Below are 25,662 nucleotides of genomic sequence, written 5' to 3' on the forward strand. Positions count from 1 at the left end.
GTTATTTTTCTGGATTATTCTTCTTTAGGTAGTAGAAGTGAGTAGAAGATATCTAGTAGCATGTACGTAGACTTGGTTTTTACTCTTTCTGTTAATTTAAGTGTGTTATGCAGGTTATTACCACTTTTTATCTTTGTGGGCAGGTCAAGAAAGTACAATGTTAAGTTTTACTGACACATCTGTTGGGATTCAAGGGCTATTTCCTGTATGCCTATATAACTGCATTTCTTGGCCTCTATTTTTTTTATTTATAGTAGTCATCATGTGGTCTTTTTTTTTTCCTATTGTGTTTTATTCTGTCTTTGCAATGCTCTATTCCTGTAATAATGCTGGATTATTCATACTGCTAAGTGTGGTGGGAGTGCTGTCACAAGCTGCAGTGTCTGAGGGCAGTTTTAGAAGGATGCTAAATCCCTTTTTAGAAGGAGAAATAAATTATCACAAAAGAAGCTTTGTAAGATGTTCATTGTCTGTTGTGGTTTTGTGACTGGAACAAGGCGACTGTGTGGAGCTTTGGAGATCTGAAATTGCAAGTCTGATGTTTTCTGACACATGGCTGCCTTGGCGTGTGGCTTCAGTATGGCAAGTCATGTTGTGTTAAGTCAAGATCAGGTCAGCATACAAAGTGATGTAATGCTGCAATATTGTGGAAATGGCTTAATAGGTCAGACCAGGGAGGAATAGAAAATAAATTCTTTATTTTTCAAGTGCTGATTTCTGATACCACTCTTAACATTCAGATCAATGCACACAAATGAGTATAGTGGTAATAAGAAGGTATTCTGAAGGCTGGCAGTTGGGATTCTGAGGGAGATGCACAAACAGTTAAGAAACTACCTTTAAAGTAAAAAAATAACCACTTGAAATACTAGACCTAAACAATTCTGTATACTGGTGTTTGTTTTGCTTAGGTCCAGTAAGCTGCTCATCTGCTTTAAATGGGAACAGTCTGTGTAAATCCCTGGAGTCAAACTCAAAGCTTGACCCAGCTATCCCTTGTAATGAAATGCTACCGGTAACAGGCTGAGTAGCTTCTGCTCTTGTACCTTAAAGTGTTAACATTTAACAGATCATGGCAAGCCTTTGAAGGTAGCACCCCCTGAAGTGGAAGATGAGAAACTTACATGGCTGTGGATTAATCTATTTTCTTTTGCTTGGCCATAGGCTTTGCCCTTCACATGGTGATGGGTTTCATGGTATAGCCTGGGGTCCTGTTACTTATTTTAAATGCAGTATAAATTCCCTAGCTGGAGCAGAGACAATGCCCCAAACCACTGATACATGTAATGCCGTAATGGCAACGGGCTCTGTTTTGGGAATTATTTTTGCAAAAACTGTTTTAGTGATGTCTCTGAACTACCTGTCTGCTCCCATCCTGCTCTTTCCTATTTTGACAAAAAGTTAAAACTTGACTGCTAAGCTTGATGCCTCTCCAGTGCACAGCAATAGAAGCACAGACATGGCTTCTACATACATTTGTTAGAGCACAGTTGCTGCACTGCCAAATTAGAGAGATTCCTAAAAGGCCCATCAGGGGACTATACCCAGAGGGGGTATAGTGCAGAAGCAGCGTGCTCTTTTATTTTGAAAGAAAAATGAGAAGCAGTGAAAAATAGATCTTTAGCTTATCATCCTGAATATGACTCCTGGAAATCTGATTTTTACCCCATGTGAAATAAGAGACAATTAAGTTTTGCTGCGTGCTACCATGGTTATGAGCACTGTGGGCACCTCAGGTACACTTCAAGAGGGTAATGAACACACTTTGGAGAGGGGATTGAATGAGATGTCTCCCTCTGTTGTGCACCTGACAAGGCACAGACACACAACAGGGGTAAACGCATGTCCCAGGGACTGAACTGCTGCATGTAAGAGCACAGAAATAACCCCCTTGAACCCATATCAGAAAATGTAGAAGAGAGGGTCTTTACTATACTCTGGTTCCTCATGTCCCCTCCCCTCACTTGCAAGTTGGAGGAAACTCTGCCCACGTATTACTAACATCTCTGAAAATGCTGCTTCTCCTGACTTTGGGTTGTACAGGCCTGGCTCCCCTGCTGCAGAAATCACATGATGCCTGTACCTGAAACTTGCTCTGATGTCATGGAGAAGAATAAGAATGAAGCCTGCAGTTTTTATTGTAACACCCCTAAGCCTGGATTCTGCTTCCTAGTCTTAAACAGAACAATAATGTTTTCTATCACCTGTCATGTAAATAACATAGACTTTACCCTTGGCATTTTCAGAACAGTAGCTCAGTAAGTTGTCTGTTTTTCTTATTTCATTGTCACTGGAAGAGCATGTGCTCCCACTGGGGCTTTGCTGTGACTTTTCTAGACAAACAGGCACTGCTCAGGTTAATTTGAACAGGGTTCATGCTATCCCTCAGGAGATGGTGATTTGTGCCAAAGTATTGGCTGCGTTCTCTTTGTCTTAGGAAAGTAAGTCCAGGAAGAATAAAGCAAACCAGTCACAGAGCAGCAGCACTTTCAGCAGCTTGGGTAGTGTGTGGCTATTCAGTGGGCTTAGTTTGCTGTTTTGTTTTGGAAGGATATTTTGACTAATTGCCATCTTCTAAAGAAGAGGCTTCAGCATCAAGGCTAGTCAGCAAGACTTCATGCTGATGGAACATAGTGTGGGCTGGTAGGGAGAAGGAAAGATCCTAGATAAACTAGTGGACCTCAATACCCCAAACTCTTGGTTCAGTGAAGGATGGATATATTGTAACTGAATGTCACAGCAGCAAAAGGAAGGGGCAGTAGCAATACAGAGATGAAAAATGGCTACACCCATGGGACCAGTGCTTACTGACCAGCTGATCTCCCAGTTGCCTGCAGTCATTGATATTTTCTGTGTATGCCAGCCATAGGAGGTATCAGGGAGAAAAGAGAGAGAAGGAAAAAGGAATAAAAGCGTACCTGCATTATGCATTTAGTACTACAAGTTTCAGTGAATATAACTACAATCTGTATTGTTCATTGTCAGATGATCTATATACTTTAGTATCTTGCCCAGTATCTTGTGATTCCCTGGTGAAGTAGCAGGGGAATGTTGGTCTTGTTTCCCTATATCAAGCAGACATTATTTCTGTTTCAGGGTGGATGAGAGGAGACAGAAAACACTGAAAGTTTGTTGGTGTGGGGAGACTGCCAGAAAATATTGGTTTTGACACAGAAAATGAGAACAACCTTGTTTACATTTTGGATTTTGCTGATAATTTTTTTTTTTTTTAAACTTCAAGTGAATGTCTGCATGAGAGAATGGGTTGGTTTGTGGGTGGATGGAGTATCTTTATGGCAGTGGTTTGTATGATTGTGTGATTTCTTAAACAAAATAAAATCTTGTATTTTTGTTTATTTTAAGCCTGACTTACTGAGGCATTAGAGGTCATTAGCTGTGTGTACGTATCTATACGTTTTCCCCCCTTAAACCAGCAAAAGTTATTAATCCAATGAGATCTGGCAATGGTGTAGAGTTTCAAAGTTTCATGAAGCTGTGTAAGTTTTGTAAAGTCAGTCAGCCAGGTAGAGGAGAGAGCAAGAGATCCTATTTATACCTTTCACTGAAGAGAATAATGTTGTGTTATCCACGTCCTATATGGTTGGGGACTGGTACCAATAAATCTCTGAAGGGAAAACCTTTATTTACATGTTAAATACCAGAACAGGAATTATTAGTCATAAAGTTGTAGGAAACAGTTCTGTAGCTGAGAGGATGACTTGTTGGGGGGATATGCTTCCCCCTCCCACTAGATACGCTTCATAGGAAGGAGTGAAACTTTCTGTGAATGTAGGTATGTGTGGTAGTATGTGAAGTATGAGTCCAGTACCTGGTTATCCACTTCTCCTGTTCTTATTACCTTGCAGTTTTCCTGCCTTCTTGCTGTTTTCTAACCTCTCTAGCCATAGTCATCCACATGTGTCTACTAATGTACTAACATGAGCAGGCATCAGAGGTGGAAAGAGGTGCTCCGTGATGAATACTACATTTTGTCCTACAGGGCATCTAAGTTTAATGTTTGTTGTCTTTGTTTTCCCTCTCTTGTTGCAGGCTGGAATAAGTCCATCCATTGCATCTGCTGTTGCCTTTGACATCCTACCACTGAAACTGCATCCATTTTCCCAGAGCACTCCGACAGGCTTAGACTGTGTGGGCTGGAAATGGCGCATCTCCTCTCCTGGTGTGTACACTAGTCCTAGCTGGACGTGAATTATGAGAGAATTAAGCTCTGATTTACTGAGTATGGAAACTATGTGATAAGCATTCTAACCTATTTATGTTGAATGCTGAATTCATGTCTGAGCAGAAATCTGCTTTAGAGTGAATTCTTTCATGTGCTTTTCCTGTTCTGCTTTGTTTTCTTCCTGAGTGAATAACCAGGGTGCTCTTTAAAGGCAGTGGTCAGCTTTCTAGTGAGGAAAAGATCACTAATAGCAATAATAGTGTGCTTGATGTAGAAACATTGTGTTGTCTCATGAGAACTCTGTCTCACCTAGGATGATGTCATATATATCACACTCTTGAATTAGGTTTCTGCAGATGAAACAGACTCTCTGCCTTGTATTTGCTGGAGAGTACTACGGTGGGTATGGTGAGGTTCCTCTCAAGTTGCTAATTAGGCACTAAAGCAACTAAATGAGCCCCTAGAGGTAGACATTTCCTGTACTTTAAATAAATCATCTTCAAGAACAAGGATGCTGTATTTTCATGAGGAACGTGCATGAAGCATCATGTCTGTTTCATTTCCAATGAGTGATGCTTTCTCAGAATTAAAATGTAAGTTGCACAGATTATTAAACAATGAGATGTATTCTTGCTAGGTTTTTCAATTCTCTGTCTGACAGTGCCTGCCCAAACACTGCAGATGTCTCTATGATAGAACTTTGGGGTAGGATAAGAAAAGCAGACTGCAGAGGAGTTGTTTGGTGGTTAGGAATTTAGCCTGGAAAAGCTAACCACAGTTGGGTGCCAAGCTGCCATTTCTGCCTCAGAAAGTCTCTTTGTACCATTGATTAAACACTGCTGGAATTACCTAGTTAAGGGACGACAATATTGTGCTAATTACATCAGAGTTGAATGGTCACAAATTTTGTCAGGAAAGCTGGTTTGCTTTCTGCCACTTCATACAACTCATGCACAGAGTCATGAGGTTTCATCTGGAAATAAGAAAACACACTACTTATTATCATGGTGTCAAGAGCCCTGCCTCTGCTCTCTCAGCACTGAGGGCTTTGATCACTTGCTGTCACAAGCATCTGGTGTTGCCCTAACACGACCAACTCCCTGGCTGAATTAAAAAAGCTGCAGCTTTACTCCCTGGAAATCCCAGATGGAAACCCATCATTGTCGAGTTGTCTGTGCATCTCTGACATTAGCTAAAATCCCTAAGCGCTGCTGTCATAGAAGTAAATTCTGAGTCACAGCTGATACAAATTTCACAATAGTTCCCAACTGGGACCTGAGGGAGTTAAAAAATATGTATGAATTTTGGAGGGTGAATAGGGGGAGTAAATGTAGATTGACCAGTTGGTAGTGCTATAGGTGTTTATATGCTGTCTAGAAATGGGGCATGAAACCTGAATCATCTACAACTCACACAATATTCCTGAGGTAGGTACAGGTGAATTTTATACTATGACTTGGTCCAGACCTCAAGAATTTCTGTGTAAATGTAGCAAAACAAATGAAATTAAGCAGAACCCTTTTTCCACCACCAAAAAACATCCTAGTGGGGGAGAAACCTGATGAACAGAGGAAGCACTGTAATGCTTCTACCATAGCCACCTCTATTAGCTGCTGTTTGTGGGCTTCATGTGAAGCATTTTGGGGGTGATGAGCATGTGCACATGTCCTTCCTGTGGTAGGATGTGTCTGGGAAGAAAACTGCAAATTACTGAAGCAATACTCTTAAGTTGTTGGATCAATTTTAGGATTGGAAATGTCCTTGAAGCAGCAGTAGTTCAGCAGAATGCTCTCTTTGATTGTTGTACAGCTTTCTTGTGATACCTGTTGCTTTTAACAGAGCTGTAGGTCATTTAAAATAAATATAAATTAAATTATGAATCCATTTAATACACACAGTTGCAGCTTTAGAGTTAGGAACCTTAAAATTAGATTAATGATCCTAGCATATGCTTTAGTCATAAAAGACACTGGATATGAAAGTACTGTGCAATATGCGTTGGTACTATATACTTCCATGTTGAATATATGGATAAAATTCTCACTGCCAATGTCTGCACCTGGCGACCTTGTGCAGAGAATGCTGCAGCAGCTGTGGGGGATGGAGTATTTTGGAGCCCTTTCTAGTTCTTTAGGTATGAAAACATGGCTGTCATGATCCAAAAGGTTGCATGCACAGCTATAAGACTTCTGTCATGCACCTCCCCAATTACCTGAGGACAAGAGCTTAGCTGGGCACAAACTTACTATTTTTAGGTGAAGCTGCCTGTTCCCAACTAGAACATACCATGAGTGCTGGGACAAGAGCTTAATTTTAATGCTGTATCTGCTGTGCTTTTTAGCTTCCTCTGACTGGTCACTGCTACTAGAGCACTGAGACATTGTTCTCTCTGCCTTTGTCATGCTGGGAGAAATGAGGCAGGCTCAAACCTGTCATTTGGATATCCCAGTAGTTGGGATCAGGCATACTGTGGTGCTTTTGGTCACTGATCAAGTTTTGCAGACTGCCTTCCTGTCACCTCTTCTGTCCAGAGCAGCCACTTGAGAAAACTGTGAGGAACCAGCAGATGGCTCTAATACCTGCGAAATAAAGAGCAGCTGAGGTGGTGCTAATCTCTGTATTCAGAGAACACTGAATGAGTCTTGAGCCTCCTCCAGAGAAGTATAGAGGTTGAACACCCCCACCAACATGCACGTGCACGCTCACACACATGCACCCCCGAGGTTAGCAAAGTTAACAGTCCTGTTCAAACATTGGGAATGTTTAAACACTTTGGAAGGACCTTCTTGGCTGCACCACGCACTTTGGCAGGTAGTATTGATGAATATCAAGTGTCTTTCCCCTTTAGTTGTCTTGTTATGCCCATGTCTTCATTTGTACCCTGCAGTATCTGTTCCTTTCTACCTGGTTTACTGCAGTGTTTGAATAGGCTGAGCTAGAGTGGTAGACCAGCGTAGGAAACAAGTCACTTCCTAATGTAGATATGGGAATGCTTTTCTGCTTTTTGGCAGCCTCTGAAGATCTTGAGAGACCATTTGACTGAGGAATTGCCCCAGGAGAGGGGTAAGAGGGAAGGGTCCAAAATGCACGGATGAGAGCAGTGGTAGGATAACAAGGCTTTGGGTTAAAGCAGTGGACTAGCATGTTTGTCTTTAGCCTATCTTATCCTCTCCTTCCCCATCTCTCTCTCCTGAGTCTGCTATCTGTTTATTTGTAACCTGAAGACAGTGCCTAAAATTGGGGATGTCACTGGGAGGCTGTTTGATGGACAGTGGATGCAGCTGTGAGAACATAGAATTGTAGAATCGTTTAGGTTGGAAAAGACCTTTAAGATCATCCAGTCCAAACATTAACCTACACTACCAAGTCCACACTAAACCAATTAAGGGTAGACTAGACTAAACCATGTCCCAAAGTGCCACATCTACCCATTTTTTGAACACTTCCAGGGATGGTGACTCCACCACCCCTCTGGGCAGCCTGTTCCAATGCTTGACTACCCTTTCCGTAAAGAAATTTCTCCTAATTTCCAACCTAAACCTCCCCTGGTGCAGCTTGAGCCCATTTCCTCTCATCCTATCACTTGTTACTTGGGAAAAATGACCAGCACCTGCCTCACTACAACCTCCTTTCAGGTAGTTGTAGAGAGCGATAAGGTCTCCCCTCAGCCTCCTCTTCTCTAGGCTAAACAATCCCAGTTCCCTCAGCCGCTCCTCATAAGGCCTGTGCTCCAGACCCTTCACCAGCTTTGTTGTCCTTCTCTGGACACACTCCAGCACCTCAATGTCTTTCTTGTATTGAGGGGCCCAAAACTGGACACAGTATTCCAGGTGTGGCCTCACCAGCGCCGAGTACAGTGGGACAATCACCTCCCTGCTCCTGCTGGCCACACTATTCCTGATACAAGCCAGGATGCTGTTGGCCTTCTTGGCCACCTGGGCACACTGCTGGCTCATGTTCAGCCGGCTGTCAACCAACAGCTCCAGGTCCTTTTCGGCCAGGCAGCTTTCCAGCCACTCTTCCCCAAGCCTGTAGCGTTGCATGGGGTTGTTGTGACCAAAGTGCAGGACCCGGCACTTGGCCTTGTTGAACCTCATACAGTTGGCCTCGGCCCATCGGTCCAGCCTGTCCAGATCCCTCTGCAGGGTCATCCTACCCTCCAGCAGATTGACACTCCCACCCAGTGTGGTGTTTTCTGCAGACTTACTGAGGGTGCACTCAATCCCCTCATCCAGATCATCGATAAGGATATTAAACAAGGCTGGCCCCAAAACAGAGCCCTGCGGAACACCGCTCATGACTGGCTGCCAACTGGACTTAACTCCATTTACCACAACTCTCTGGGCTCGGCCACCCAACCAGTTTTTTACCCAGTGAAGACTACGCCCGTCCAAGCCATGAGCTGCCACCTTCCCAAGGAGAATATTATGGGAGACGGTGTCAAAATCTTTGCTAAAGTCCAGGTAAATGACATCCACAGCCTTTCCTTCATCCAGCAGGTGGGTCACCAGGTCATAGAAGGAGATCAGGTTGGTCAAGCAGGACCTGCCTTTCATGAACCCATGCTGGCTGGTCCTGATCCCCTGGTTGACCTGCACTTGGCTGTTGAGTTCACTCAATATGAACCTCTCCATAATCTTTCCTGGCACCAAGGTCAGGCTGACAGGCCTGTAGTTTCCCGGGTCCTCCTTCTGGCCCTTCATGTAGATGGGCACCACATTGGCAAGCCTCCAGTCATCAGGGACCTCCCCTGTTAACCAGGACTGCTGATAGATGATGGAAAGTGGCTTGGCAACATAGCTATGACTGGGCTGAAGTTAGGAGATGAGCAGTTCTGGGTGTGGGAGCTACTAGCCCACAGGTCTAGAGCAGAGGGAAATTCCTGGGGAGGTGCTGCCACCACTGAGCTTTTCCATAGGGACTTTTCAGCAGGAGACAATCACAAGGTGACACTGTGACAGACAGACATGGGTAATTGTCTGAGGGTTGGAGGTGTAGTTCCTTGAAGACCCTGCTCTCACTGCTTTCTGTGCTTCTCATCTAGAGACTTTTCTATTTTGTGCTTGCACTTGTTACCTTCTCCCAGATGTTTCCCCCCAGAGAATTCTACCTCTCAGAGAATCTGTGAAATTTTTGGATAGGGTCACATGTATGACCATAAACCTTCAGGGTTTGTCATATCTTCATAGAGGGGAGAAACTTGTAACTAGTGTATGACTAGATCAGGTTTGTAGCTGTGCTATAACAGATCTTAAACCTGTATTATTTAAAATCATTATTTAAATGCAGACTGAATCCTTTTGGCAATTTTCCCTCTGTCTTGTCAGATTTAAACAGCCTAAGATCTTTAAATTTCCTGCTATCAAATATCAACAAGAGATGCCCAGGAGTTCCACCACAGTGCTGGTGTTGGTTATGCCAACCAAAGAGGCATGAATTCATCCTGACTGATGTGTACTGCTGTTGAACGTACTGGTGGCTTTGGAAATCTTGCATAAGCAGTAAGAAGAGGCAAGCCAAGTTCTCAAAGTCTGAATCTTTTGTGGATAGTCTGGAAAACAGTGACCATTTAGTGATACTGAGCTATCCTCTGGCCTCACTGGTATAGTGGAAAATATTTCTCAGAGGCAAAGGGACTGACTGTTTGTTTACTTGACATCATGTGTCCAATTTTCATCTTCTTTTCCCAGCTATAGATGGGCTGTTAGGCTCACACTTGGCAACAGTTAATGTGAAGATGTTTGACAGCCACTGGAGAAATCTATTCAAGAGGGAAAATATTAGCTTAATAACAGGGCTTCATTATGTCTTATAAATATTTAGCAGTCTTGTAGTTCAGCAAAATAACAAGCTGAGCTATTTATTCCATTTTTGTCATTTTAGTTCTTGAAGGGACACAGAAAAAAGTGGTATGCAAGTCCTCATTGTAGCTGTAGCATGAAATGTCCATTCCATCCTCATTAACCCATGGAAGTACCATTGAATTTAAGTGGCTAAAAGGCAATCGTGTTGCCTACTGTATTTTTCACTTTGTTTCTGAATCACAGAAAGATTAGACCCACTATGTCAGTCTTGATTCTGTTTAACCACAGCCACATATATTTGTGTTCTGTGAGGTCTCTGATAACATGTGCTCACTTAGAGATTTTCATCCAACCTTAAAAGCTGGGCCAGATGATGGCTGAGTTCCTGAAAATTTGTCGTTAGCAGGTTGAGTGGGATTGTATGTATTAGCTACTGAGGTGAAAGGTTTAGCATACCAATAAAAAATTTCCATGGGGCAAAGAGTGAAAAAGATCCTAGCAAATTCTGAGTGATTCTGGCAATCGCCATTCAAAGCTATGAGGCTAAAGGAGAACCCAACAGAGACTAACAAGTCCAGCAGATATTTAGGATCAGGCTGTCCAAGGCTCAGGCTGGCTTGACTATATTGATCAGGTTGCACAGTGAGATCCTTACTCTGTAGCTGAAATCAGTTGCTGCTGCAGCAACTTTAGCTGCCTTCTCTCTCTAGTGTCACAGAAGAAAATCTCTATGTAGACTTTAAAAAAAAAAAATCTGTAGTCAGGTCGAACCCCTCTGTGATGGGTTGCAGTTTTGAACTCTGATATAATATTGTGCTTTCCACAACCTTAGTACTTTTCCTCTCTTTCCATTCTATTAGAAACATGCCTATCCAGTACATACATATAATATGCATACCTCTGTAGCACCTTCAGCTAGGATTACAGCACTGTTGTCTCTGGCACTAAATAAACATCTTTTTGGTATTTGCCAAGATGTCCAGTCCAGAGAGTGGGAGGGTTAGCACAGGAACAGATGGAGTGATTTAAGCAGGTTGAGGGCAGAGATCTTCCAGGCAAGGGTAGTTGCTACAGAGCCTCTGTAAATAGTGTTGGATTTAGTAGTTCAGTCAAGGAGAGATACAGGTACTTGGAGTTTCCTTACTTCTCATGTACCAAGCACAGATTTCAAGGAGCAGAGGCAGGATAATTAGGACTGAATTGTAGCCTCTCCTTAGCACCTTTCATGTCTGAAGAGCTGCACTGTCCCTTCCTTTTCTCAGTGCCCTGTGCTCCACATCAACAGAACAGCTGCGTTCATCTTTGTTGTTAATCCTTAACTTGCCTTCTCCTCCATTATTATAATCAAGAAGTGTTTCTCTCCATTGGTACTTTAATGTAGGCAGTTCTAGGAGGCCCTGGAAGGACCAGATCAATGCAGAAGAGTGGTTCTACTGCAGTCAAATCAAGAACACATTTCCATTTCTGTATTGGGAGGCATTAGAGGAAGATATTTTGGTCTAAGTAGCTACACTCAGAAGATAATTGAAGGATTTTTTTTGTTACGGGCCACTGTAGAAATGTTATTTTTGCTACTACTGCAGAGACCTTTCTTGTAAAGAATAGCTGAAACATTTAAGGACTCAAAAGTTAGTTCAGTATTGTCGGATGCTTTGTAGTAACATTCAGTGATGGAGGGCAAAGGTTTTTTCTTTTAGGAAATGCTCAGTAAAACAGAAGTATTACTGAAATAAAATAACCCTGCTGTTGCACAGACAGTGAGGCAAAGTCAAAGGAGTCTTTCTGTTAGAGAAGGCTGTGATGGCTGTATAATAATGTGGCTTTATTTACTTTGGACAGAATTAGCTTATGCAGAAATAGTAAAACAAGCATTTTCAATTCTTCTGTGAAATTAGGCTTTTAATTTTGGGTTTGGGTGCCTAGACACACATTCACTTTGTAAATGGTAGGAGCAGTTTGATATTTCCCAGCATGCTCCTTTGTGTCCCACCTATGGGCAGCTGTCACCCTCCCACCTGTGCTAGTGGAGCAGAGCTCCTCATTTACTTCAGTCCAAACCCATAGTTACAAAGTCTCACCTGGCTAACTTACAGCTGACCTGGATAGTCTCACACTGAAGCAATCTAGTTCTGGTCTTACACTTACTCTGGTAACTAGCATAAGAAGTTTTATAATGTTTTATGTTGCACATGGTATAAGCCATGTGGCTACTCTTAAATTATTTTGATAGTTTTATAAATTTGCCATTGTAAGGCAGGTGTTTTAGCGGAGTGGCAGTCCGGAAATGTCCTTTATCATAAAACCTCTGTGGTGGTGTTAAACAGTACAGGTATTTCTGCATTCTCAGGAAACTAGTATTCTTTCAGAATTCTTTTTATAGGGACACACTGAATCACATGTTAGGTAATGAGAATATAAAACTTTCTAATTAAAAAGTGATGCTGTTTCACTTGGGACTGAGGGCTCTTACACAGATCACACACTGATATAGGGACCATCCCAGGTCTACAGTCTGGGAGTGGATGCTAAATGATTTTTCAAAGCTCCCAGCTGCAACCTCCCTAAATCTCAGTCTGTGTTTTTCTGGCTTTGATTTCATTTTGAATTCTTTTTCTGAGGACTTACAAAAATAGTTTTTCAATAGCAGCAGCAGCAGCCAGTTCTAAACATGATTAGTTTATATGTTAAGTCCTTTCTGAGTTCTCAGGGGATGCAGATAACACAAGGTCTCTCTCACTTGGGCATTTTTAAAATGCATGAAATTCTACTATTCCCACTTATTTATTTTTAATCTGACAGTTCTGCTAAATAAGGAGGAAAAATCTCTGTCCCACCCTTCCTTTTTTAATGCCTTGAAATAGGCTTTAATAAAAATCAGCTGCTAGAAGCTGCAGCTGAGAGCAGTTGAGCTGCCACAGAGGGAGCCTCCTTAGTGGACCCCTATGATGTCAGGATGCAACGAGACAAGCAGAGAGGAGGATAGGAATCCAGCTCAGTCCTCAGACAGCGCTGCCAGGTACCACTGCCCTGGGAGCAGCTATAGAGCACTTTGCCCATTTCCTCCCCCAGCAGAGCAGAGCCCCTGGCTCTCCCTCTTACCTGCCTGCATGAGGACCCAGCAGTGCCCCAGTGAGTCCAGTGGGGCACACAGTGGAGAAAACTGCAGTAGCAGTGGAAGCTCCGGGCTCTCACCGGGTTCGGATTCAGACAGCAGTGGGGTAGTGTGTGGCGGTGGTGGGATGAGAGGCGTCCTGTCCAGATACTGGAGCTTGGAGAGTCTTCACTCTGCTACAGGTAAGGGACTCCTTTTTTTTTTTTGGGGTTGTTTTTTTGTTGGGTTTTTTTTTTTTTTTTAAATAAAAAAAAAAAACCTGCTCTGTGATATTGCACTGACCTTCAGAAACCAAATAAAACCTTCTGGAAAAAGTATATAATTTGGAAACGCAGTCTCTTTAGTCATGAGAAATAAATATTCAGTGTTTGCTAGTTGTCCCCCCAGCAGACTTACAGCTAAACCAAAATGACATAGAACCTTAATATACTACTTAAGTCAGAAGGCAAGAAATAGGTTCTTAATGGCTTTGGAAAATGCATGAAAGCTCTTAGGCTTCTACCTGATTAAAGCTGTCCTTTCCTTTTGGAACAGCATTTCTTATTTCAGCTTTTTACATAGAGCCTAATGTTAGGGCTGGCATTTCTCTGTGTAAATGCCAGTGTAGAGTATTACTGCCTTTAGAAAATGTCCAAGCGAGGTGCTGTGCAGCAGATGAGGGCTAGGTAGGTTTGCACTGCTGTGTACTGAAAGAGGGAAAGGCAGTTCCCTGAGCCAGCTGCTCAAGTTCAGTTTCTGTTTTCCCATCCTTCATTTAATTCCTTTTTGAACCAGGTTTTGGAGGCACGTTCATATAGCCTGGCTCTGTTCTGGCTCAGCCTGCCTGAATCTGGCATTCTAGTTTTTAATCACCAATGTGCCTATTTAGGGTTTGGATGTTTGAACTGCAAGCATGGGAAAGAAGCTTTCTCATTCCCAATTGATATTAGCAAAGGAGCCTGGAAATTATTTTAATGGTCAGTGATTGCTGAGCTGTTCAGTTTGTTTCCTGACTGTTGCTGTTTAGAGAGATTTTTAGCAGAACTGCAGCAAATTAGTTTCTCTCAGATAAATTCAGATAAGTGCCTTCAAGGCCACCAGTGACTGCCATTTCCTTAGTAAAAATACTCAGTGCTATCAGCTAGAGGCAAGGCTTGGGAAGAATTTTAGGTGTAGTTCTCTGTAATCTACTTCAGTCACATACACTTTTAATTATTGAAAGGTCTTGTAATTCCATCTGCTACTGTAGATTTGGGGCTGTTTAATAAAATCTCTGTTGCTGCTCTTGAGTCCTCTGCTGAAGTGAGAGTAACTGTACTATCATATGGGGAAGGACTACAGCAGCGTGGCCAGCCTATCTGACTTTCCAACCCACACAGCAGACCTTCTAGGTGGCAAAGAAACACTAAATACCTACAGTGTGTCCTGAGAGTCCAGGAGCAGGAAAAAAGGCTCAGGGTGAGACTGGGCCATTGACGCTGTGTTTTGGGGAAAGATCTGGGCTGCAAATGCAAGGGGATGCAATTCTGCATCTCAGTAGCATCTGATGGCTCATTTTCTCCTGTAACTGGGAATGCAAATAATTCCCAGCATAGCTCTCACACTAGCATAAAGTAACCCTGGCACAGGATCCTTCTTCAAACTACTACTCAAAGAGTTGCACACAGGGCAGTAGTGGCAGTTTGGTCCCCTCTGTCTTAGAGGATTTGCTGTCAGCTGTCCTCCATGGATGCATTCTTGGGCTTAATCAGGTCAGTTGATACAAATGACGTACGGTGATATAAAAAAAGTAAGGTTGATAGCAAAAACAAACTTTGAAGCGGAGTCTCTTTTTCTAAATGCTCTTTCATTTCTGAAATATTTGTGTTCCAAAGGCTGTGAGGCATGGTGGCATTTTGTGGATGCTGCATGCATTCAGCAGGAGGTGCAGAGATGAAAGGAAATAGAATAGAATAGAAAATGGTATAGAGACAGACTGAGGACAGGGAGAAACCAAATTAAGTTTCATAATTACAGTATTGATATATCAATACAATAATAAAAGCAGATCACTGCCCTTCAGGCTCCTCGCTGCCTGAAAATACTATGGTTTGTAAGTGTCTTTTCACATGCAAAGGATGTTTGAGCAGTTTGCCTCTAACTACTAACAAAATTCAGGTCAGAATTAGGAGTAAACCTTGAGAGCAATGCATTTCCCAAAAGAATTTATTTTGCTTTGCTTCTGCTCTACTGGTGGTATTCTTTGGATTAAACTAAGGCAGCTGTGGTAGGAGAACTGCTCCTCACCATCAGTGCCAATTGGCTATCAGAGAAGTGAGGCAGGATTTCTTTAAAGCATGTGCTAAATAACATTTTTTAATGGTAAAATTTAATACGCTGCTTAAACAAAAACAGCAGGAGCAATAGCAGCTGGCAGTGCATGAGAGTAGTGGTAACTAGAATGCATGGCAATGTCCTCATCTTCGAGGAGCAGGGAGTCTCCAGCATCTTGGCATGTGTCACATCAAGAAGTTGAGCACAAAAAGTACAAACTGTGTGGAAACACTATGAACTGCCCAATGCTGCATTATAAAAGGGCTGGAAGATGAGTCAGTCTCTGTTTTAAAGGGATTCTGCATTTCCAGTAGTGGCCTTAAGGGTGGATAGGTGGACTTGGCAGACAGGGTTTTGCTTTTCTTCACCCAGTGTGCAGATAAACTTGTCTATAGGGGTCTTCATACTGAGTCTGTTGCTGTCTGAGACTTCAGAGAAGATTAGGAAGAAAACAGATTTAAGTGACTGAAAAGTGGAAGTGAAAGGGAGGTGAGAGGTCTTCAGGACAACTGGAATGCAGCCATTTCAGTTTCTCTTTTTACTCTCTTGAAATCTAAACTATGTAAAAGACATATGTGTGTGTGTGTGTGTACATATGTTTACACATGTATATATTTGACAACATGTGATTTCAGAAATACAAATTGACATCCCCTACGTAGAAAAGATGGGTAGCATTTTCCCAGGTTCACAAGGGGGAAAAGCTGTCTTTGGTTAATAATCTTCCTCTGCAATCAGTAATGAAGTATGATTCCTTTTGTTTTGGAGTTGACTTTCTTGTAATGTATTGATCAAGAGGGGAAGTTAAATGTGATACAGAATTGAAAGAGAAAAGATCCATTGTTACAGCACAAACTTCTGTGCAAATGCCATTTGAAAAAATTATGCAAAAAACACAGTTCAGACTTGTGTGAAGTGAAAAATTCTACTGTTTTTTAATATCAGTCCATGGTATTTTTCGTGTAAATGTCAATATACATTACATTACATGAGGAGGCCCTTCTCCCTGAGGCTAAATATAAACATGAAAAGAGGGAATGCTTTGCAGTTCTACCACGCTCTCCGTTTGAGGATGCCAGAGGACTTCGTAAGCATCAATAACCCTCACAGAGGGCCTGAGAGGCTTTCAAAGTTTGATTTAGGATCGAAAAAGAGCTACATATAGTTTGATACTTGGATAGTAGCCTTGCTATTTTTAAATACTTACAAACAATTTCCAAATGTTTGGCCAGTGCAGTACTCCAGTGAGAAAATGACTGGGAGCTGGGGTTGCTCAGCAATTCTGAAAGTCAAGACTTAAGTATCTCAGCTGGACAAAAAGATGTGAGGCATCCAAATTAAAGGTCAGTTGTGACAGTGCTCCAGCAAGTGATTCCATGGCACTATGGGTACTCTAACCCTGGTTTCCTAGGCAAGACTTTGTATCCCAGGCTCATGCTACCTATATCCCATTCATCACTGTTGTACAGCTCTTCTGAAAAGTTTGTTTCCTTTAGAATATTTCTAGATTCAAGCTTGTGAGTAGGTCTCTTTGCTTTTCCAGCTCCTTTGTTGCAGGTCCAATCCCAACCTCATTAATACTTCTGTTTATTCTTTTGCTTGTCCAAGCCGGGAAGGACTAGAAGAGCAAAGAAAGCTAGGGACAAAGGGGGAATTGCAACTTGGTGGACTAGAGGTTGCCATAGTTTCCCGAAGAGATCATCTGTGTATTTGCGCATATGTAGCAATTTAATTGTACAGACTACACTTCAGTGTGCCTCTGCACAGTTTTCTGGCTTCTGATATGCAGATATGCTCATCTACTAGCCTTGGGAATACGGCCTTTAAACAAACAAGAAAACACAGAATATTAGTGGGGAGGGTTTGGTTTTTCTTTTTTTCCCCAGAGCTTAAAAAAAAAAAAAAAGGCATTTTTTTAGAAAGGTTTTTTCAAGTCATTCATTTCATTATTGTGGCTGAGGAAGGAGCCAGTAATAGAGCTGTGGCAAATGCTTTGCATCTTTCTTGTTTGGTGAGAGATTTTCTTTTGAGCTCTTTCTTTTTCCTTTTACTTCCCCTAGCCCTGCCTTTTTCGTACTGATGTCTGCAGCTGTGTTCATGGACTGCAGTGCATAATTCCACTGACCCTTCTTTCTCTAGGGTCACATAGTCAGCAGGAGTTAAAGAGGTCACACAATGGGAGATTGATTTAAGGTTCAAAGTGTTTCAGAATGCTTCCAAAGGCGGGGGGGGGGGGGGGGGGGGGGGGGGGGGGGGGTGAGGGGGGGGGGGGGGGGTGGAGTGTGGGGAGTTAGTGCCTCAAAGCATACACTACAGCATGTTGATGCTATGTTTCACCCTTGACTTGGCAAACTGTGAGCTAGGATGTTTCAGCTGGATTCATTGATTGCATTGTAGCATGTCCTATGTGTTCCCCCCCTCCCCATATATTTCCTGTGTCACCTGCCAGAATAACTTCCACTCATCTTCTGAACAATTAATCAATGAATTTAAAAAAAAAAAAACCAAACAAAAACACAAAAAACCCAACCAACCAAAAAACACCCAACAATCCATGCTAAATTAACTTTGATTTTTCTCTCTATGTGGATTCATTTGTAATGGTGACTGATACAGTTAGGTAAACCTAAGGGAGATCCTGAACTTTTGAGGAAGAATTACAAGATTAACATCTCTTGGCTGAACTAATGAGCTGCCCTAAAGCTTGAGTAAAGATTTCTTATTTGAAAATACATCTTCTAAATAATGTGTTGAGTGTTGTTGAGCTGTGACTTGGCATCATACTCAAATAGTGAGGGCATCTACATTAATAGTGGTTGAGTTCATTCCAGTGAATGCAACCTCAGTAAATGCTAAGTGTATGTACACTTGGCCACCTAACACATTTAGTACATTTAAATGTTTTTTCAGTGCAAAATATCCTCTATCTTCATGCTTTTCCATAAAAAGGAACAGAAAATAGTGTTAATGTAGGTAGAAAAGTCTAATCATGTTTCTGTACCTCTGTTTGCAGCAGAACCAGTTTTTGTAAGTTGAGCTATTTTGTAGTTCTAATTACATTTTAGTGTATTAGGGGGGTGGTGTTAGTTCACTTTCTCTTGAGATTTTTTTTTTTTTTTTATGTTTTAAAAGGAGTAAATGCTTATTCTCATCATTTCCCTGTGAGGCACAGATTACCACCTGTGCCTACCAGGAGATAAACTTTCCCATCTTTGCTGATGCTGCGTTTGCAGGGAGAGAAAGGTAAATCCTTGGGAGCACTGCCTGTGGCACTTCCCCAGGTGTACACCCTGTTCAGGTACACCATCTTCATTCTTTTCCTTCTCTGCTTTCAAAACAACTCCCATGAAGAACATGTAAGTTGTGAGTACTATTACCTTTGCTGAGGAATATGACAACTTCTAAGGCTGTATTTCCTCAAAGATTCAGTTACCTTTAATGTAGCCTTTCAGACCAACACTTCTTTTGGGTATATCCATGCTTCAGTTGCTGCTATTTTTCTCGATGGAACTGAAATGGCTTTAAGCCACCTGATTTGGATACTACCAGCATCACAGCTCTTGCAGCAGGAAACTTGCATGGTCCAAGAGAGTAAATGGAAGGGGGAGTGAGGTGGTACCATGAAGCCTACCTGACTCTTCCTTTCTCTACCTTTGGGTAGACATACAAAGGCTTGGAATAACTGTTGAATGTGCCTATTCATTTGGGTTATCTGAACCTACTTCATGTAGGTAAAAAAAGCAGTGAAAAAATAGGTTATAACATGTGCTGGCCAATAGTGTATATGCCTGATGGTCATGAATAATGTGTATAATTGTTGCCTACAGATGATGAGGTTTCACTATTGCTGCTTAGCAGTTAGTTAGGTTAAACAATATAGGTAACAATCATACCTTTTCTTTGCTATTGGGATGTATCCTTTAACTTACTAAGCTTGTCTGTAGCTAAGCTTATTCCCTATTAAGGTCTTGTTCTCCAATTCATCTGAATCATGAGAAGCATCTTTGAAGGTTTAAAGAAATATAGCCCTCTTCTGAGGGTCAGTAATTATCTGTGGAGGTTTCTAATTTAACTAGAATCCTGCCTCATCTCAAAACACTTCCTAGTCTGAGGTTTGTTAAACCAACTAACTAGTTCAGTAGTTTGCTTAGAAGTGCTAGGGGCAAGCTGAGTGCACTAGACTGCACAGGATACTGTTCTTCTGAGCAAGCCCCAAAGTCTGTTGGAGAGCTGTCTTAGTGAGTATTGAATGCCTTCAGTGGCTGTGCGGTTCCAACAAAGCTGCTGTTAGAAGTGGTGCGTCTGCACATGAAAGCAAGACATTAGCTTGGGTGTAAACTGATAGAACCATAGTTTGCACCTGGTTAACTGGCTTGGATTACATTATGTGAACATACAAGTGTTGGCAGCTGTCACTACAAATATACCTCAGGGTATATTTGCCTAAACACGTATAGAGCTTTGCTGTTGTTATTCTCAATCCCTTCTAATCAAGGAGCAAGAGATTCCTTGGACTATGATGTTGGCTCCTAAGAGCTCAAGTAACTTTTTTTTTTTTTTTTTTGCCATGGTGTACAGACAAAGAGCAAGCAATTGCTTTGCTAGAGTAATTGAGCCATTTCCAAGTTGTGCTGTGTCCCAAGGAGTGCTTATGGAAGCTCTGGTGGGCGCATCAGCCCCACGTGCAGGTGGATTTCTGTATTCTGTGGCCTCCCAGCATCATGTAAGCTGGCAAGTAGTAGTAGAACAGGAAGCAATTCTTGTGTCAAAGGCAACTGAGTATGCAAAGAAATAAAATCCCTATCAGTTGTTTTGAATGTCCTTCTTGTTCTTGGTCTGTTGAATTCTCTTTTTATCTCATATTTGAGTGTGTGTATATATACAGTCATTCACTGGTTAAACTTAGAATATTCCACATGCTTATTATCAAAACCATCTGTGAGGTTTCTCAAAAACAAGCATTTCTAGATTTAGGCTCTAAATTTGTTTATCTACCCATGGATAAAGATAAGGTTTCTTTCAAAGCCATTCTTAAGGGATCTAAAAAATGCCTAAATAATAATTTGAAATCCATTTCAAATGTACTGTTAAGACATTTGGTGCCATCCTGTTGTATTGGAAGGTAAATGATACATGAGTATTTATAAAATAACTTGAAAAAGAAGTTTTTTGTTTGGGAACATCAGGAAAATGCAGAGCTTTGATTTTATTTTATTTTTTTTAAATCAAAAAACATGATAACATCACTGTAATGTTTCATGTTGAGAGCAAATAAAGATAAGACTGGCTATGTTTTCATAGCAGCTGGCAGAGATGAATTTCTATGTGGGAGTGAATTAGCAAGAATTTCCCCTTTGGCTAATGGAAATAGTTTCCATGAGGTAGTTTTGAATTAGCCTCTTTTTTTTTTTTTTTTTTTTTTTTTTATTATTGAAGTCTGTCCTTAAAAAGGTAGGCAAAAAGATGGTGTGCTAGGAGGCCCAATATTAAGGCCAAATGATCTGTTTTAATGAGTAGGATTAAGCTGTCCATGCTCTCCCTCTGCCAATGAAATCTTTCCCTGCCAGGTGTTAGAAGCCCTCAGCTAAGCATGAACCAAATCACTACTCAAATGCACATGTAGAAAGACACACTTGTCACTTAGAAACTGCAGCTCATAGATTCTTTTAAAAAGAAAAGGAAGACTACAAACAGCGCGTATGCACTAATTGGACGTGGCTCCCTGTTCTTGGAGCTGTCACTGAGGTCATTCCTTGCAGTGATCTTTAGAAAAATCAAGGCATATGCAAGTTTGGAGGAGGAAAATCTGTCTACATAATTATTGAATTAAAAAAAAAAAAAGAGCTGTATGGAAACTAAAGGTTCAGCTGTACCAATAATAATACCAATATGCAGTGTATGTACCAATATACCAAGTATATGTACCAATAATGCAGTGAGAATCAGTCTCATCTGCTGAAAGGGTGCACCCCAAGGGCTGCTGGAGCTTTTTCTGTTGTGTGACTTCTGTTGCTGTCTCTCAGGTAACGTACCATTCTATTCTGTTATACTGTATAGTCTGGGACACAGTACTTAAGAGAAGGCTTAAGAGGATTACGCAAGTCAGCAACCCTGCTCAGTGCTGTGTGCCGAAGCGATCAATTCAGAGTTCATCTGAAAAATATATGCCTGCAGTGTTCAGACCTGACCTCGGTTTCACTTGTGAAGCATCTGCAACTGGAAGATTACAGCAGGATGCTGAAGGCAGGATTATGGTCTAAGAGTAAGGCACTCTAAGCTCCAGGCCCGGGTTGTTTTGTAGTCCTACAGCAGTCCTACAGCAGGCAAAACTGCTCCTGTGGTTATTGTGCAGGTTTTGTTGTATGGATATATTCAGAGTGTCTCAATGTCTATTTATACAGAGTGACCTGGAAAAGAAAATAATAGCGTAAATTCTGGAGCTTTTGTTTGAAGCACTGAGTAGCTTCTCAGCTGGCTCAGCTCCTGCTGCCACGACTGGTGCTCTGGCAGGAGGGCATTCTCCCTGAGCAGAGCTGCATGTCAGCTTGAGGTCACTGATGGTACCTCCTGCTCCAGGCAAAAACCTACCCTGCATGCCTGAAAGAAGCGTTGACAATAAACCTTTTAAGAGAGTTTATTATGAAAACACCGCATTACTAATAGCCTGAAACAGTGGGTTTGTATCACTTTGAAATGTGGCATTCTTATTAGCCTTAGAAGCCTGAATAAATTAAAAAATATGCAGAAACCAGCTGTACTGAAACTTGTTGATTGGATCTGTCAGATTTCTTTAGAGGGAGCAAAACAATTTATTTTGGGCTATTTCTGGTCCCAAGTCTGAGCTTCATCACAATCTCTATACTGCTGTAAATCCAGGCCCTGGCAGTCCTATTTCAAGCTGGCTTAATGTCAGTACTCTCCATAGGCTGAATTCTGGGGGTTTGGTCAAGCGTTCTCCTATGCGTCTACGGTCACAGCTGGTGGTATAATGCTCACCTGTGAAGCATTATAATGCTTTATGCTGCTTTTTCCGGCTCACGTGACAGCATGTACTAGACGGCTCTTGGCTCCCAAGTACCACTTGACTATCATCTCTAAGCCACTGGAGGAAGTCTCCAAAATGATTTTATGTAGGACAGCTTGTGCATCTTTTAGGCATCCACTTGTGACGGTCTGCTCTAGATAACTCCTCTGGTCTGGAGAACTTAGCTTTCTGAAGAAAACCAGTATGCTTCCAAGGGTAAGATAAAGAAATGTCACAGCTTTTCAAGCCTTTGACTTGATACTTGAACAGAATTATTTAAAAATCCACTGAATTAATAATGGCCGGGTCATTAGTTTTGACTCATCTAAATCATTCTTGATGTCTCTGGAATCATAAATGTAGATGAGTGTGAGCACTGCTGGGTCAATTCCTGAAATGCTGGCCAAATACAAGGTTTTTTTCTGAATAAAGATGGGGACTGCAGCCTGGCATTCCACCTTCCTCTCAGGTGCTGCCTTGCCTTTTCTCAGCTTTCATTTTTGAGAAAGGCATTTTAATTGTAAAAATATTTCCAGTTGCAATAAAGATAAAAGATGAGCACTACTTCTGTTTTTTATGGGAATATAGTGCCAATACAGGGAAGAGGAGGATCATTCTGTCCACTTGTCACCTATTCTTATGCTTTACACTTCTATTAGGGCATTCACCGATGTGCAGTGGCACCAGTGCTTCACCTTTGCAGCTGACTTGTGACCCAGTTCCTTTATCATACTGAGCAAAGAAGGGGCAGTTCAATGAGTTCTCAGTGCTCGGAGGAAAATTAGTCTTGGCTAAGTGCAAACTGTATGCATATAAGGCCAGAAGTAATTTCTTCCAGTTACTTCCCAGCCTTTGCATATGACAAAGGTTTTTAATGGCACCTTGTCTTGTGTGGTTCACTGTGCTGGCTGGAGTATTGATCCTCTGATAAGGCAGCAGGGGGGGTGGAAGCTTTCCCCAGCACCACTGTACTTGGCAAGGAGGCTAACTTGTATGATTGACACAGATTTTCTTTAATCATGCTCTTGTTTCTAGAGTCCTGGAGAACTGAAGCATCCTCTGAAGTGGGCTGCTCCTGAAAACTTTGCGTACTGTACAAAGTTCTAGTTTTGCTTCAGCGCTTCTAAAGCAGGCCTTCTTCCCACCCTGAATCTCAGAATTGTTTAGGCACTTCTGGAGACTGTCTAGTCCAGACCCCTGCTCAAAACAGGGCCACCTAGAGTGTGTAGCCAGTTGAGTTTTGACTGTCTCCAGGAACGGAGACTCCATAACCTCTCTGGGCAACCTGTTCCAAATTGTGACCACCCTTAGAGTAAAAAAAGTTTTATGTTTGAATAGAACTTACTGTATTTCAGTTTGTGTCCATTTCTTCTTGTCCTTTTACCAGCTACCACTGAGCACAGTCTGGCTCTGTCTTCTGCACCCACTCTCATCAGGTATGTGTACACATTGTTAAGGTCCCCTCTGATCTTTCTCTTCTCCAGGCTGAACAATCCCAGCTTGCTCAGCCTCTCCATGTATGTCAGGTGCTCCAATGCCTTAATCATGTCTGGCCTTTTGCTGGACCCACTCCACTACGTCCATATTTTCCTTGCAGTTTCATTTGAACCGGTTGTCAGCTGAGTCCTGTCTGAGTCTATGCGCTGGGTTTTTTTTGAGTCCTAACCACCTTAATGATCATCCTTCTCCCTGTGGGTAGCAGAGCAACTGGTATCGCATAGCATCTAGAGCTTTACCTGGCAAGTGCTTTCTTTGGCAAAGGAAGTAGGTAGATGAAATGTTCTGAAAACAGAGGCAAATCTTTCCTGCCTTGGTCCTGAGGGCCAGGCTTCACTGACTGTTGGATCACTGCGGGCCTCACAAATTGCTTCCTATTGATCAGGTGAGCACATAGTTGGAGAGGAAGCTTTGTGGAGACAAGACAGGTTGGAGTTGCTTAATTGCAGCAAATCTTGCAGGTGATGGTTCCTTGCCAACATGTGCCTGTACAGACAGTGTTTGATGCATAAAACTCTGAAATAGTGTTTGATTTCTCTAGGCTATGAATTGCATGGTGTGGGGTATTTCATTTGTTTGTGGGGGGTTTTTGTGGTCTGTTGCTGCACGTTTCTGCACTTGCTAAGCATGCCAGTGGGAAGTGGGAGAGTTAACATCTGTTTAGTGCTGGTTTTGCTTTTCTGAGAGTAATGTCTGAGAGTAATATCTGATATTAGCTGTATGATGGCCTCAGGCATATGCCAGGCCAGACTTTGGTGTGCATGTGAAAGGGATCTGGTTGCACAAATAGTTTATGCAAAGGTGAAGACTTTTCTGAAGTATCTCTAGAAATCACTGAGGCTATGTACTCTTCGATCAAGCCTTGAATGTCTGTACTATATACACTGAGACTCATTCAGCCTCTATTTATAGCACTTAATAAGTTACAAGTCATGGCACAGAAGGGACTCTACGATATTGGACAAAACAGCCTACTGTTTCACTGCTGTAGTACTGTAATTATTAATCCCAGAAACCTATGTGAGAGGCCAGTGTGCTTGTTAGAATGAGCACTTGTGAGTAAATTCCATGGATAACCCAGTTTAAACACAGCATCCCTCGGTTGTGAATGTCTTCCTTTGTCACCCAGCCTGTGGTGCACAAAGGGTGTCGATCTAGCAATTGTTCTTACGCAATTTAAAGCATTAGACTTAAAACAGGGCTTTCTCCTGCAAAGGCTTATCCAGACTACTTCCTTCGTGTCAAAGCACCTGAGGCAGCAAGACTTCAGGAGATTCTCGGGAGAGACTCTGGAAATAGATAGGAATGCTGGGGGAAAAGGGGTTTTGGCAATTACTAACTCTGCTCTCTGTGGCAGGCGGGCACATTAGCTTCATTCCTGCTCTGTTTTCCTCTCCTACAAAGCCTAAATACAAGGGACAAGCTTGTGTGGGTTGCTAAGCACTGTCTGTAAGGTAATCAAAAGGAAAACAGAGCTGGGCCATAGACCCAATGCATTGCTTCAAGTACCCTACAAGGGCCATAGAAAGAGCTCTGAGACTGTTGCAGGTTGGAATTTCCTGGCTCCCTGCATAGCACTGATCCAGGGTCTCAAGGCCATGTGACTGGGAGTGTCTTAGTGGATTTTCAGAGTTTAACAGTAGCTGTATGTACCCATGCACTAGTTTAAATGATGTTAAAAGCCCAAGCAATTCACACGTTGTGTAGCTCTAGTGGTGCTGGAATGATATTTACTACTTAGGGGCCCACA

General features: G+C 42.1%; 1 protein-coding gene across 1 annotated transcript in view; it reads left to right on the forward strand.

Moving 5' to 3' along the window:
* ARHGEF4 (Rho guanine nucleotide exchange factor 4) overlaps positions 1-25,662 on the forward strand; it is a 123,954-nt gene that overhangs the window by 7,023 nt on the left and 91,269 nt on the right. The window contains exon 3 of the mRNA XM_075717194.1: positions 4,051-4,180. Within this exon, the coding sequence (XP_075573309.1) occupies positions 4,051-4,180 (130 nt within the window). The remainder of the gene's footprint in view (positions 1-4,050; positions 4,181-25,662) is intronic.

The sequence above is a fragment of the Pelecanus crispus genome, chromosome 9 (genome assembly GCF_030463565.1).
Source record: "Pelecanus crispus isolate bPelCri1 chromosome 9, bPelCri1.pri, whole genome shotgun sequence".
NCBI lineage: Eukaryota > Metazoa > Chordata > Aves > Pelecaniformes > Pelecanidae > Pelecanus > Pelecanus crispus.